This window comes from Uloborus diversus, chromosome 2, assembly GCF_026930045.1.
Source record: "Uloborus diversus isolate 005 chromosome 2, Udiv.v.3.1, whole genome shotgun sequence".
NCBI lineage: Eukaryota > Metazoa > Arthropoda > Arachnida > Araneae > Uloboridae > Uloborus > Uloborus diversus.
This window is the reverse complement of record NC_072732.1, coordinates 21,362,605-21,378,572: the sequence shown is the minus strand read 5'-3', so window position 1 is coordinate 21,378,572 and position 15,968 is coordinate 21,362,605. Positions and strand designations below refer to the sequence as shown.

At 32.1% G+C, this 15,968-nt stretch overlaps 1 protein-coding gene across 2 annotated transcripts in view; it reads right to left on the bottom strand.

The window, feature by feature from the left end:
- Window positions 1–2,784: 2,784 nt before the first annotated feature.
- LOC129217775 (androgen-induced gene 1 protein-like) overlaps window positions 2,785–15,968 on the bottom strand; it is a 30,825-nt gene continuing 17,641 nt past the window's right edge. For both annotated transcript variants that reach the window (XM_054852117.1, XM_054852119.1), the window contains exons 6-7: window positions 7,816–7,967; window positions 2,785–3,105 (exon numbers count right to left, since the gene is read on the bottom strand). In XM_054852117.1, the coding sequence (XP_054708092.1) occupies window positions 3,077–3,105; window positions 7,816–7,967 (181 nt within the window). In that variant the 3' untranslated portion in view covers window positions 2,785–3,076. The remainder of the gene's footprint in view (window positions 3,106–7,815; window positions 7,968–15,968) is intronic.

Sequence of the window (15,968 nt, the reverse complement as noted above, 5' to 3'; positions counted from 1 at the left end):
GTTTTACAAAAAAGTTGTAAATGTCCACTTACATCCCTCTGCTTCTCACTGCCTCATATGTAAAAGCATTAATTTTACAAAGCCAGGAGGGAGGCAATTGACAAACTTCACTCATTCATCAGATTACGTATGTCTCTTCCGAAGGATGTATATGTAGGATGTATACTGCCGTGCTTAGCGCAAAAGTCATATCTACATCTGAGTGCAAAATGAGAAATTGCCGTTTAAAGTTGTGTGTCTCTATGTATTTGATACAGATGCAACTTTTTCAGAATTTTTTTAAAAATATTTCTCCTTCACAAATGACCATAAAACATTCTATTTAGGTAAAATATGTGACAAAGAATTACTTGGTGACCGTAACTCAATTTTGATAAAAAGTGCAGATATGACTTTTGTGCTTAGCACGGCAGTATAAGTTTTTTTGTGGGGAAGGGGGGGGGGAGCTTATGACTCAACCAAAAGCCTAATCAGGGTTGGGTTTTTTGCCGGCAAAAAGATATTTTTGCCAGGAAATTGGGAAAAACCATGGCAAAAATGGAAAAAATCGGCAAAAATGGAAAAAATGGCAAAACCTAATTGCAAATAAAGTAGCATTATAGTGTTAATCAAGAAATAGCGCCAATATGATATAAATAATGCACTTTAATATTTTAGTTATGTCTCTCCATGTTACTTCTAATTTATAAGGTGAAAAATAAATAAAAAACAAATGTTGGAACTGCAAAACTTAGGATTTTAAATGTTTGCTAAAACAATTTTTTCAGAATGAGCCAATTCCTTCCATGCTAAAAACAAAGAATGTTTACTTAAGCTTAGTAAATTAATAAAAAAAATTGAATTCTAATTATATATATATTTAATTAATCACTTTTTTTATTCCACTAAGCTTTTTAAGCTATTTAATTAATAACAGAATATTTACTTGAATATAGAAAAATATTAACTTTTCCTCACTAAAGAAATAATGCATTTTTTTTCTCACTGGGGAAATGGATAGCCAAGAGAAGAATTTAAAAAGAAGAAAAAAAAAGCTAATCAATATGTGCATTCTATATTCACTCTACCTTTTAGTAATACTAGCTCACTCTACAGAAAATGGCAAAGCCTTTTATCAAAATCTTTTCATGCTTTTACTTTTATATAAAAGGAAAAAAAATTGTCCGTAAGTTGTTAACACAAAATCTATTTTTGCCACTTTGGCAAAAACTGGCAAAAACCTATTTTTGCCGGGCGGTAAAAACCGTGGTTTTTTCCATGGTTTTTTCCGCCCCTGGCAAAAACTTGCCAACCCTGCTCCTAATGAATAAGGAGAAACAACTAATGAAAAAAGGGTTGTCTACAAATGATGTCCCTGTGGGGGGGGGAGGGTATAAAATTGTGAGTTTGTGACAAGGGGAAGGTAGAGAGAAACAAGAATTGTGACATGATATATATCTTGATTGAAGTAAAAATACTTTTTTTTGTAACAATAAGTTTACATAATATAGCCTGACATGTGACAAGAGGAGCGGAGGGGGTATGGTTAAGAGTGACACTTTGCAACAAAAGGTGGGAGGATCAACTATGTTGACAAAACTGTGACATCATTTATGGACAGTCCATTAGGAGACAAAATGCTAATGACTAAGATAAAAACCTAATGTCAAGTAAAAACTTCCAAATGCATTCACATTCTTTGATGAAAAATAAAATATGGACTTGAAGATGTAATGTTTGTATTATTTTATTCACAACTAAGCATCAGTTATAATGTCAAAATGTTTAGCCTGAAGAAAGGAATATTTTTGTAGGCTTACTACCAAACGGCACGAACTTGAGGGTCACGGATTTGGACAAAATTCTAGATATAGGTCAATTTCCACTAGGTATGAGCGCAGGTAAAGCGGTTTGACTGCATAGGCCCTAGTTCGGCTGCAACGGGGGTCAGAAGGTAATAATTTGGACCCAGGATGCAACGGAGTTTCCTTTAAAATTACCATTTTTATCCATTTTTCTGCTACTGTACTGCAGTATGAGCCATTTGCATGCTTACCTTCAAATTAATTATGTCGGATACTAATTTTTAATTAGCGATTCTCAAATTTAAATTGGTTACTATTTTTAATTTCAATAACTTGAATGCCAAAATAACATAGTTACAGGATATTTATCGTTTGCAAATGAAACTAATTATTTTCGTTTTATATTAATCGTGTGCTAGTAAAAAGTATTTATCGTTTCCTGATAAAAACATTTACTTTAACTGGATATTTATCGTCTGCTATCAAAGATACACCACATTAATAAGCAAAAATAGGAGAGGAGAAAAAGCTCTGATTTATTGCACATGGCACTCACACAAAAAAGAAAAAAAATAAAAGATCGTTTCAACTTTTCAAATAACTCAGATAGCACCCATAAATAAATACGTGTTCTCCCTTATACTCAATTTACTAACAAAAGATGCCAAAGGTGTTGGGAGATCGAACAAAGTGTCGAAGTCTGAAATTCCAATGGAAACGCCATTGCATTTCTAGGGCCAAACTAGCAACTTTGGGCCTCGTTGCAGCCAAACCAGGGCCTATGCAGTCAAACCGCTTTACCTGCGCTCATACCTAGTGGGAATGGACATATAGCTAGAATTTTGTCAAAATCCGTGACCCTCAAGGTCGTGCCGTTTGGTCGTTAGCTCCCTGCTTGCTGGCACTCCCCAATCTCCGAATATTGCTTTGCAATCTTATGGTTTTCTCAGGTCATTTGAGCTCAGTGTAAAAGTAACTCATGCAATTAATTCCACCACACTCTTTATCAAAACAATTTATTACACTTATTTCATCTCCATAAAAAAAATCCAATGATAAAAGGCACACACACCTAATCTTTCACACAATTTTTTAAAAAAGTTTCTGGAATCATAAATAAAAAGCTGCTATGCAATATGAATTGCTGGAATGTTCACCTGCTGCCTAAAATCCTACATTGGTTTGGCACAAATGAGAGGTGTATGGATGTTTCATTCTCACAATGTCTATGGAGTGTGATGTGTAACCTATATAAGTATTCACAACCAAGAACGCAAATGATGCAGTGGGATCTACTTGGATTTTTTAACAATACCTTCACCTGAAACAGAATGGGATCAGCATCACAATTGGCACTTATAATGCATCTATCAAGTATTACTTGAGTCAGTAATGAAGATTTTATTAATAAAAATCAGGGTTGGCAAAAACCCGGGTTTTTTTTAAAAAGCCCATGGACCCAGGGTTTTTGGGTTTTTTTAAATAAAACCCGAAAAAAAACCCAACTAAAGTTGGGTTTTTTTAAAAGAAATGTGTTTTTTTTTTTTTTTTTTTGTCTTTTTTTAGGGAAAATGTGGGGGTACTTGTAGCATATTGTAGCGTAAGTGTATAGACAAAGTGCAAAAATTGTCTTCGGGTAAAAAAAAGCTGGAAAACTAGTTAAAATTCAGCATATTCTGAAGAAAAGTATAAAAGACTACAAAGCCCAAGAATGGTGAAGTTTCAGATTTTTTTTAGTTTTCATTATTACCAACAATTAAGGCAAAGTTACTTCTCGAGTGATAAAATCTATTGTTCGTTTTTAATTACTATATATTTTTTTTTTTTTTGCATTTTACTTTATTGTACTTCATTTTGTTATGCAAAACTACTGTAGAACCTCAAGTAGTTTAAATCAGTTTTTACTGAATTCCAGCTTAATCAACACATTTCTTTGAATTGAATGTTGCCTGTTTTTCTACTTCTGTGTACAGAGTAAGAAATATTAAACTTTTTCGAAGATAATGAAAATACTCTACATCCTGTTCTGTTTTCTGTTGACCGTTTGAAAAATCTGTTAATTTCTAAAAATATACCTTGTGTTTATTCGAGATTTGTGACGTGTTGGTTTGCAGAAAATAATTCACCTGAAAGCCTTTTAACTAGAGTAGTTTCCTCTGTACAATCTACAAATATTGAGAAAATCAGACGAGACAGGACTCAGTCAAGATAATTTGAGTTATTTATTGACCAGTTAAAGAAAAAAGTTAAATATATTTATTTAAAATCTTTGAAGTATTTTTTTAATGCTGTTAAGTGTTAAGAAATACTATTAAAGTTCAAAATTCATTGTTTGTGTTCATTGTCTGTGATGAACAAATAAAAAAGAAATTTAAATTATGAAAGTATTTAAATTAATTTTTTTTTTTAACTTCTCAGAAAATTTAAAAAAACCCAAAAGTGGGCTAAATAATGGGTTTTTTTAAATGGGTTTTTTCAAAAAAAACCATTGGGTCCAACCCAATTGGGTCCAATTCGGCCAACCCTGATAAGAATTCAAATAAGTATTTTAAATAACAATATTTTATATCCTGTTACGTGTTTTATTTTGTCTTGAATAGTTATCGATCTTACCAACCTGCTTAACCTCAATACAACAGATCTTCATTTTACATGGGTTCATTTTACGCGGATTTGATTAAGGGAGGTTTAAAAATTTGACACTTTTATTTTATTTTATGTTGATGAGTTCTGATTTTAAGCAGATGCGGCATTGAAAACGGATAAAATATTTTCGACTCTTTCAAAATCCAAATTCCTGAGATTGCAGATAACATGTTATAAACTGCATTTTGGCATGCTAGTAAAAGATCTTAGGCAAATGGAGACTTTTTTTTTTTTTGCGACTGGTTCCAAAGCTCTTTTTAGAAGTAAAGCTATTAAACTCAGACAATCAGGGTTGGCAAAAACCCGGGGTTTTTTAAAAAAGCCCATGGACCCAGGGTTTTTTGGGTTTTTTTAAATAAAACCCAAAAAAAAAAACAAACTAAAGCTGGGTTTTTTAAAAGAAATGTGGGGTTTTTTGTCTTTTTTTAGGGAAAATGTAGGGTACTTGTAGCATATTGTAGTGTAAGTATATGAATAAAGCACAAGAATTGTCTTGGGGTAAAAAATGCTGGAAAACTAGTTAAAATTCAGCATTTTCTGAAGAAGAGTATGAAAGACGACGAAACCCAAGAATGGTGAAGTTTCAGTTTTTTTAGTTTCCATGATTACCAACAGTTAAGGCAAAATTACTTCTTGAGTGATAAAATCTATTGTTCGTTTTTAATTACTACTTTTTTTTTTTTTTTTGCATGTTTACTTTATTGTATTTCATTTTTTTTATGCAAAACTACTGTAGAACCTCAAGTAGTTTAAATCCCTATTTACTGAATTCCAGCTTAATCAAGACATTTCTTTGAATTTTATGTTGCCTGTTTTTCTATTTCTGTGTACAGGGTAAGAAATATTAAACTTTTTTGTAAGATAATGAAAATACTGTACATCGTATTCTGTTTTCTGTCCGACCATTTGTAAAACCTGTTAATTTCTAAAAAAAATATAACTTGTTAATTCGAAATTTGTGATGTGTCGGGTTGCAGAAAATAATTCACATGAAAGCCTTTTAGCAAGAGTAGTTTCCTCTGTACAATCTACAAATATTGAGAAAACCAGATGTGACAGGACTTAGTCAAGATAATTTGAGTTATTTATTGACCAGTTAAAGATAAAAGTTAAATATATATTTTTTAAATCTTTGAAGTATTTTTAATGCCGTTAAGAGTTAAGAAATACTATTAAAGTTCAAAATTCATTTTTTATGTCCATTGTCTGTGGTGAAGAACAAATAAAATAGAAGTTTAAATTGTAAAAGTATTTAAATTAATTAATTTTTTAAAAAACTTCTCAAAAAATTTTAAAAAACCTAAAAGTGGGCTAAATAATGGGTTTTTTTAAATGGGTTTTTTCAAAAAAACCCATTGGGTCCAACCCAATTGGGTCCAATCCGGCCAACCCTGCAGACAATTCATAGCTCACTGGAAGAAGAGCTTCCAGAAGTGACAAAGGCAGGGGTAGAAGTGATCGACTTGTCGCATATAGGACATTTTCCACAAGAAATATAGGACACATTATATGAATAGTTTCCCTATGAAAAAAGAAATAATACATATTTATTATTTAGTTATTCATACCAATGATTTTGTTTAAAAAAAAAAAACCTCAAACAAAATTATAGCTTACACCTGAAATGACTTTCCTGTAGTTGAAAGAATATTTTTTGAAAAAACAGTGTACTTTATAGACAAAAAAAAAAAAAAGAAACGAACAAAGTGAAATTTATTGATAATTAATGCAGCAACTTACAAGTTTTGCAGAGATAGAAGTGTCACAAACATAGTTTATATTAATAAATAAATAAAATCCGTCTTTGTGTTGAGAACTAACAGGAAATAACCAATGCTTTGTAGTATAAATATACAGATAGTTTGCGCTAAAAAATTTCACAAAAAGGAAAGATTGCAAAAAGAATATTAGAACATTCCGATCAGAAAATGCACTGAACACAAAAAATATACCAGCGAAAACGAAAACCCGCTGGAAAACAAAACAAACGGCTGCTGCCAAACGCAAAATTCTAAAACAGACTTCAGACTTTGTTCTCGAAACTCAACCCATTAGTGACGTCATATTGCTGTAGCCAATGAGAGAAGATGCTTGTTGCAGGATTTAGTCAGTTGCGTTTTTCAATTTAAAACTCGTTTGCACACGTACTTTCGACAAAAAATCTGAACTCAGTTTATTTACTGTTGTTTTAAAGAAATAAATTGGATAAAAAACAGGAATATAGGAAATACAGGACATTTTCCAAAAATATAGGAAATATAGGACGATTTTGATGCTTTTTTTGAAAATATAGGAAATATAGGATATATAGGACTACTTCGACCCCTGCAAAGGAGAACGAAACCAAAGAGGCTACCGACATCAATGACATACAATCAAAAGCCTTTCACAATGAAAATTTTGAGTCAATCCTTGACAATGGCAAATGAACTTTTCTGATTTGTTAGGGAAGGAAGATCCTGTCATGGAAATGAGGCGAGTGATCATGAATGCGTTAGTGCTCTGCAAAGAATTACAGAGAAAAATTCTTAATGACTGCCAAAAGAATATCACATCATTACCAGGTTTTTTTTTTTTTTTTTTTTTTTTTTTTTTTTTTTGTACTAAGTTAATTCATGTTTTCTTTAGCCATGTTCTGCATATCAGAAAAAATATACATTAAACTTATCACATATATTTATCTTTTTCTTTTTTTTTTTTTTCATCTATAGAACATAACCCCTATTTTAACACTACTATTTAGTCTTAGTTTGTGCAGTTTTAATTAATGCGACATTTCTGTGAAACCTAACCCCAGCTTAAGATGAGGGTCTACTGTACATAACATACTCTACATTGGCAACTGAATGGTTTGGTGAAATAACAAAACAACATGAAATAAAATACACCAAGGCAGATATTCATTTTAATACAAAAAAAATATATAGTCTTGTGTATAGGATTGATGCAGATCAAAGAAAGCAAAACTTAAGTTCTTACAAAATTAGGCCAAGAAAGAACAAAAATTACATTTTCACATTAGGGTTTTTTTTTTCCCCCACAATGCCAAGAAAAATTTTTTAAAAAATACTTATATATTTTCACACATTTAAGCTTTTTTTTTTTTTTCATAATTTTATTTTAGAAAGAATGAAACATATGTATACAATTTTTTACATATTTAGGCTTCCGTTTTTCATAATTTTACTTCTAATAACATTTGAAAATTTGTATACACTTTTTTAATCAATTCTTCAATCAGTAAAAATATAGAATAGCAAGAAAAATAATGAAAAAACTGCTCAAGAAAAGAACCCTGAATCATAAAATTCAAACAATCAAAGGATGTAACACGAAAACTAAAAGAAAAAAAAAGAATGAAATAGAGCCATGAAATTTTACTTACCCCAAAATGAAACATTTACTTTCTCTCCCAGAAAATATAAAATATAAAGGAATACAATGCCACAACCGAAGAAAATACCTCTCTGTCCCCAATTCAATATTTGTAGAATTGGGTAAGGCCAGATATCCTTCACCAAAGCCAAATATAACACCCTGTTAAAATATTAAAAAAAAGAGTATGTAATGGTTTTTTTTAACACAGAAGCAAAATTTTTAGTTATGTTTTAAAAGATTTTTTTCAACTTAAATCAAGAATATGAAATTGTCATTAGAGTTTGACGTTGAACAAAATCCATTCAGGTTCAAGTCCATATTTACAATAAAAATCAAAATTTCAAGATTTTTTGAACTAATAATAGTAATAATAACGATAATAAAACACTTCATTTTTTCAGAAGTTAGACTGCTTAAATTGTATTTCCTTGAATAGTATGTTTTTTAAGATAGAGAAAAAGAACACCATAAAAATAAAATATTAAAAATTATTTTAAAAGAGACATGTCAACATGTGATTGCTCAGCCAACAAAAACAGCTGAAAGTTTTTTGTGCCATTCTGAAAGCCTTAAATTAAAAATTGCGGAATTCTGTTAATTAGCAGAAAATACTTTCATTTCATTCAACTCCTAGGAAACAAACATAGTTAAAAAGAATGTGTTTTCTGTTACCAGATTACTTATTAGGAACTGCTGTCTCTTGGTTTATTTTTATTACTAGTTGTTGAAATGATTTACTAGCTTTTCATGCTAGAAAACCATAGATAGCACCTATATTTGGAAACTAAACTTTTAACACTAGAACGACTGACATTTTCTGTATACCTAGAAAGACTGAAGGGGCCAGTGTGGCCCCTACCCCTTTTTGGAGTGAATTCTTTTAAAAATTCTTCCCGAGGGAGTCCACATGCCTGATACACCTTCTTTCATGACTAAATAAAAACTTAGTACGTAATTATTTTTAGTTTTTCTCTCTATACTGGGCAAAAGGTTGAATTAGTTTTCCTTTCTAAGAGCAATGGCCACCGTTAGGATGGTAAGCAGTCGGTACTGTTTATAGCATTTGGATGTCCAGTCGGCTGCATAAAGAGGAAGTTACAGGTTAAACTAGAGTGAATGGCATTTTTTTTATGCTACAACAATTAGGAGAAAGGAAAAAAAATAAATTTTTTAATTGTCAAAATGCTTAGGGGCCACTGTGGCCCCTCCCGTCTTTCTAGGTATAAGGATCAATATTAACTATGAGGCGAATGATTAAATGATTAAACAAGCATTCAAATAGTGTCATATAATGAAAAGTCAGAAAATTCCATTAAGTTCCGTTAGATATTATCCGAGTTATTAAACAACAAACTACGCGAGGGGCCACACAGGCCCCTCCGTCTTTCTAGTGTTAATGAGAAAAAATTTATTTACTTCATGAGGAAATTTTAAAAATCCTTGAAACGAAAAATATTACAACAACATTTGTGTTCTTTTGATAGTGTGAACCCAACACAGTTTTCATCAATAAATCCCAAAAGAGGGCAGTAACATTCAACATATGGCACTATGATTTAATGCAAATTTAATGAAAATGAACAGAAATTCTATTTACTAGCCCTTCTAGATTGAAAATAAATTCAATTACCACAGCACATACAGAAAGATCGCATTTTTATGCACATAAGCATTAAAATTTAAAAAACTCCAAACTTACCGATGATTTTTCTTACATTTTTATGGGTCGTACTAATTTTATAAAATAATCCAAAATAATAACAATTTCAAGAGAATAATTAGTTACTTTTGAAACCTTCAAGAAAGGTAATTTTAAGACATAGTGCATGTATGAAATACACCGCCAGCTCAGTCAATTCCAGACGAGGACTGCAGTTTCGTGCTTATTAGCACTCGTCAGCCCGGAATAGGAAGTGACTGAACTGGAGGTAGAAAACCTCTTAAGGAAGCCAAGAGTGCCAAACAAACTGATAGCTCATATAGAATTAGCACTGACCAGATGAGTGACCGGAGCAATGGTTCGGTTCAACTCGAAAATTGAAGGCAAGGCATGCACTTCCTATTCCAGGCTGACGAGTGCTAATAAGCAAGAAACTGCAGTTCTCGTACGGAATGACTGAGCTGGTGGTGCATTTCATGTATTTCTGCCTTAGCCCTGGCTATAGGGCGTTAACTTACTGAAAATACATACTGCATGCATTTAAAATATTCCTAATTTCAGTGATTGATTTCATGACTAAAAAGTCAATGTAGGATAGTTTTTAACACTAGAAAGACGGAAGCGGTCATTTTGATTGCAAACAATTTTCAAATGCTCATGTTTGCTGCATTTAATTTTCAAACTCTTTTTCCTTCATTGACTTTTCCTAACCATTTATTAAGATCTTACAAAAGTTGATTTAATTTATTTATGTTTACTATTACAGTCGCTATACATGTTTATACCTAGAAAGACTGAAGGTCATTGGTCATTTAGACCGCTCAATGAACCTTCATTTATGCATCCATTTTCTTATTTTTTCTCTTATCAGATATGTGTACTATGGCTTTTTGTTAGTTGGCAAGAAGAGTAATGTTCTTTTAGGGTTGATTGGCACCTGCTGGTCAGGTTTAATTTGTTGAACTGTTAGGAAAATGCAAAGTACCTGCTGGTCACATGATTTCATTTTTCTATTGTCTGCACTGAAGGGGAAATGCTGACAAAGGTGAATTTGAAAAGCATGGGACTGGGACAGGTGAAATTATTTTGGGTCTGAAAAGAAGTAAATATATAAACAGGTGGATTCCAAAAATTTGTGCTAGAATTCTTTTAAGCACTAAAACAGGTGCATTGCTTCGAACATTATTTTCTTCGGTGATATTGAAGTGCTCAGTCAAATAATTCTCTTTGGGATGTCGCAAAGAATCTTTGGTAAGCAAATTTTATCAGAACATTTTTTAGCAATAGCACTCTTAAACATAGGATTGATTGACAAGCTTATTAGTATAAGAATTCCTGAAACTTTTGCAGATTTATCTAAAACATATTCTGGTTTGGATGAATGGTCTGACTTATTTAAAGAGGAATATATTCCTAGCGATGAAAATAACTTGATTTCATCAGATTGTTGCAAACATTTTTCGGAACCTAGATTTGCAGAAAAAGACTGAAGACACCTCGCTAATAAAAGCTGATGCGCAAGATCCCAATCTGATCCTCCTGAGCAAAGAAGGATCAGAGAGGACATGATCCAGCTGTTTAATTTTATCAAAATGAATGAATGGTGTTAATGGATTAAATTTTTGCACCGAAAGCAGGACAAGGAGTTACCTGTTTTAAGCTATTCAAATCTCAGGCTAACCTGGAAATAAGGAAAAACTACTACTTTAGTAAGGTCGTGGGCACTTGGAACAGCTTACCGAAGAGGTGGTAACGAGCAAGGGGGTGGATAGCTTTAAGAGGCTAGGGCGGATTTATGGGGGGCAGAGGGGGGCAATGCCCCCCCAGTTTTGGGACTTTATGTAGTAATAACACATCTTCCAAAAATTTTTTAAAAAATTATTGTTTTTTTTCTTTGTTGAATAGTTTAGAAGGGCATGGGTGGATTTATAGGAGGGGGGAGGGCATAGAGGGCAATGCCCCCCAGTTTTGGGAGAACTTCATTAGGGCTCTTGTGCCAAAACACCCAATCTAACCCATGAAAATAATTAGACAAGTCTTTGAAACTCCTGAGCAAAGTGTGCTTCAATTTTATTTCTTATCAACTGTATAAATTATGAATTGTTCAAATAAGTAGTATGTTGCTCTCATGTTACTTATTTTCTAAATCTGTACACCATTTCTTTTAAAGTATTAACTTACATCACAAAGCACATTTAAATCAAAACTTTTTTTAAAAAAATTTGTCTATATTTTCCTGAGATTTTCGTCTATCCAATTAACCCTTATAAGGCTTCAAAATGCAGAATTTTATATCCATTTTACAAAATATCCTCCGGGGAAGAAACCCCCGGACCCCCTAAAATTGGGGATATTCTATATCCAACTTAAAAGGGAGCCCTGCGTCACTCTTGATACCGGTCACCCCTCTTAAGGTCAATTCAAAAAGGACAGCATGAAGACACACATTAATGAAAATGACACACAAAAAAAGGTAAAGCATGGCCTTATTCATCACAGGAAAATAGACCAAAACATGGAGGGGGGGCAATTAAAAATGTTGCTCAAAAAAGATCCTGCCCCCCCCAGGAACTTAGTCCTAAATCCGCCTATGTTAAGAGGGCCATTGATCGTCTTTGGGGTATAATAAATTGACTAGAACCAGCCTAGATGGGCCAAGAGCCTGTTGCTGGTCGTCACATTTGTATTTGTATTTAGAAAACAGTAAAAAAAAGAAAAGGGTACGATGGCGGGAGGAAAAAAAAGAGAAAATTTCAAAAACAGAATTCTCTATTTTCTCCTACTTTCTCCATGTTACCTCCACTGATCAATTTTGCTACATATAATAAAGTCACTAAATCAGGAAAAAGATTAAAACAGTATCAAATGGAACAATGCAGAAATAAATCTACGAACATTTGTTCTGATTGCAAAAAAAAAAAAAATTATGACTCATATACAGGCAAAGTGATAACGATGAATTTTTCCAAGTACTGAAAGAAATAGTAATGTACGATAGATTGCAATATTTAGGTAATTTTGAAAACAATCAAATGCATGGTACTTGTTAGTTTATACATAAGAAAAGTTCCTCTTTTTTGTACTAACTTACTCTTCCTCAATACCAATTATGTAAAGCATGTATATTTCACTTTATCAAACATAAAATTTAAATAAAACTGCCGGAGACTGATTTGCAAACTATATTATGATTAAAATGTTGAATTTATTTCTGACATATTGAAACAAATCTTTTCTATGATTAAAATCGTGAAAAGAAGAAATTTCCAATCTTTTAAGTATGGCTAGTGATGTGGATCGGGTAAATACCCAGCGGGTAGGTAAATATTTTTTGGGCATTTACCCGGGTATTTACCCTAGGCCTGGGTAAATACCCAAAAACTGGGTATTTAATAAAAAAAATGCAAAAGAGCGAATGAGAATTTTTTTTTTAAATCTAAATATGAAATAATTGGTAAAACTGATATATACATATGTATTACACAGTTTATAATATTTTTTATTGGAAGACTTGATGAAATCATGAAAGAAACATATCGTGAACCAAAGAACCTTTCTTTTCAATGTCATAATTGGAGAAGTATAAGCAATTCATTATGAACTTCAGGATTTCAAAATCACAATCTAGGTTAGTCATATCCAAAATGAAAAAAAAAAGGAAGCATGAGGGATGTTTGGAAGAATAAACTGAGAAGTTATTAAGAAACTATGGTGTTATTTATTTTATTGATATTTAAGTGATATCATGGAAAATATAGAAACAGTTTTCACATTAATCAACAAAAAAAAAGCAAAATTTTCTTTTCTGTTGCCTTGCTCATTTGCATTTGCTCCCCTGTAGGGTGGGAAGGTAAATATTTTTTTGGGTATTTATCTGAAGGCAGGGTAAATCCCCTAGTAATTGCGCATTTTGCAAAATTTTTTTAGGTAGTATTAAAAGGTGACTATTATCTTTTTTAAACATAAACCCTAAAATAAAAGATTAAAAATTTTAAATGTTTATGTATATTATGTGTGTGTGTGTGTGTATATATGTGTGTGTGTGATACAGAATACACCTGAACAATTGAACTAAGTTTGGAGGAAATTTCTGCATAAGATATAGGTAAATAAATTGTAATAATAAATTGAGCGACATTTCGTTACATTTTGATGTCATGCAGGGACATATTACTGGGTTATAAAAGACTAGTACCTTAAAAAATTGATGTTTGCTTTTTTTTTTGTAGCCAGTTAAACTTTTTTCTTTTTGTAGAATGGCTTTTTATATCTGAAATTTGGCTGTCAACATTGATTAGGCGTATCCAACACATTTAATGTGAAAATCATATTAGATTGCTAAGCTGTTTCACACAATAATTCTTTAAATATGTGATCAAAATATAATTTTTGGGCAAAAATTTATTGTTTTGTATATGGTTGGTTGTATATATACATAATGGAATACATACAGAAAAGTATTTTAGATGAATATAAATTTTTGAAATAAATACCCGGGTATTTACCCATTTTGGGTATTTACCCGGGTATATACCCTGGGTATTTACCCCTAAAAATAAATACCCGGGTATTTTACATCACTAAGTATGGCAGTCAAAATGATCGCTGCTAGTCTTTCTAGGTATGCAGAAAGCACAGTCTTTCTAGTGCTACTGAACTCTTGAATGTATAGAATGTCTTGTGCATCCAGAAATCGATTCTATCCACAATTACAAAAATTTTAAATAACTTTATAATGAATACAAAAGAAAATGCAGTGATATAAAAATCACACTTTTCCTCACTTACGTCCCAAATTTTTCTTGCATACATCCAGGGGCGATTGTGAGTTCATCAAAAAATACCTGAAAGTTTCAAAGCGAGAATGGGGTGGGGGGGGGTAATGTTTGGCCCCTATTACTTAAGTGCACCTCTGCCGTAGTATTAAATAGTTCTGAGTCAAAATATTGTGTGTACATTTGATTAAATTTTTAATGGGTTACAAAGTTACTTTTGAGCTGGTGTTATACAAATTATCTTAACATTTGTCCATCTTAAGGGATAGGTGTCCATCTTAAGGCTCTTGCAGGTATATTTGATGAGTATTACATAAATAAAAAAATGCGGAGATAGGGAGATAAAAGCATAACAAAAAAGAAAAAAACATAATTCCGGTATTTTCGGACATAAAAATACTGGAAATATGTCCGAAAATACCGGAAATTCGGTAAAATACCGGAACACAATCACCACTGCATACACCTTTGAAATGTGAAAAATGATATTTATTAAAGCTCATAGAGTTCACTCCATGAGAAGAAACTGCATTTTATATCCATGCATACATAACCATGCTTTATATGAGGCAGTGAGAAGCAAGGGTTGTAAATTCCAAAAATGAAATTTGGATACAACCAGTACAGATGGCAGGAGACAGAGGCGGATTTAGAACTGTGGAGGCCTTGGGGCAACGAAGGAGTGGAGGCCCCTAATCAGAGTTCGGAAAGATCATCATATTTTCGAAAATATCCGATACTTTGATATATATCTGAATATTTTGATTCATGTATATATCCGATATTTTCTATGAGCACTCTAATAGTAAATACATCCTGAAGTTACTGCTATTTATTTTTTTATATTATTATTATTATAATTTATAGGGGAGAAAAAAAGTAAAATTTGCTGACCCGTGAAAGTTAGGATATTTTGTAAAAATTTTACTGTGGGGGGCCCCTTTGTTGTGGAGGCCCCACCTGCCCTCACTTAAATCCGGCCCTGGCAGGAGAGCCTGCCCTTTGCTATGGGGCAAGAGCTAGTATTAGTAGCTCTAATAAATGCTGCCATACAGATGATTTAGAAAAAAAATTCAATGAAAATCTACTAAACTTTAAACATGTTTCACTTAAAACTTAAAACCTCCACTGACATCCCTTTGCTCCTCACTGCCTCATATATAAAAATACTTAATGATTATAATTTTATGACAACTAATTTTGCAACGAAACCACAAATGTGAAATAAGAAATAAATAATGTCTAATTGAAACAAATTTCAGAATATTTCAGACAGGTGTTTTGGCCTGACAAGGAATGCCTTTTGCAATGCAAAAGAATTGAGCTTATGGATGAAAAGACATCTGATCGATCTTATTTCACTTTTTAAGCACAAATTTATTCAAATACATTGAGCGCCGGAACATTGAATCAGTGGTTAATTGAATCAGCCGCTTTAATGAATGAAATCCTCAACGAAATCCAGCTTTAAAGGTTTACAGTACCTCAAAAATGATGAAATGATCAAAAAAAAAAATTATTGCTTATTTCAAAACTAAAAACTATTCTGAACACAGCGAAAAAGTTTCATTGCTTTAGTTCAAATATTTAAAAAGTTATGAGTGGTTTTAGGCCATGCTCGCTATGTGTTCTTATGCAAAAGAAAAACTTTAAACTGCTTTTTCTCAATGATGGTATTTTTGTGTTTTTATATCATTACAATCCCTAAGGATTTTTTTCTATTAA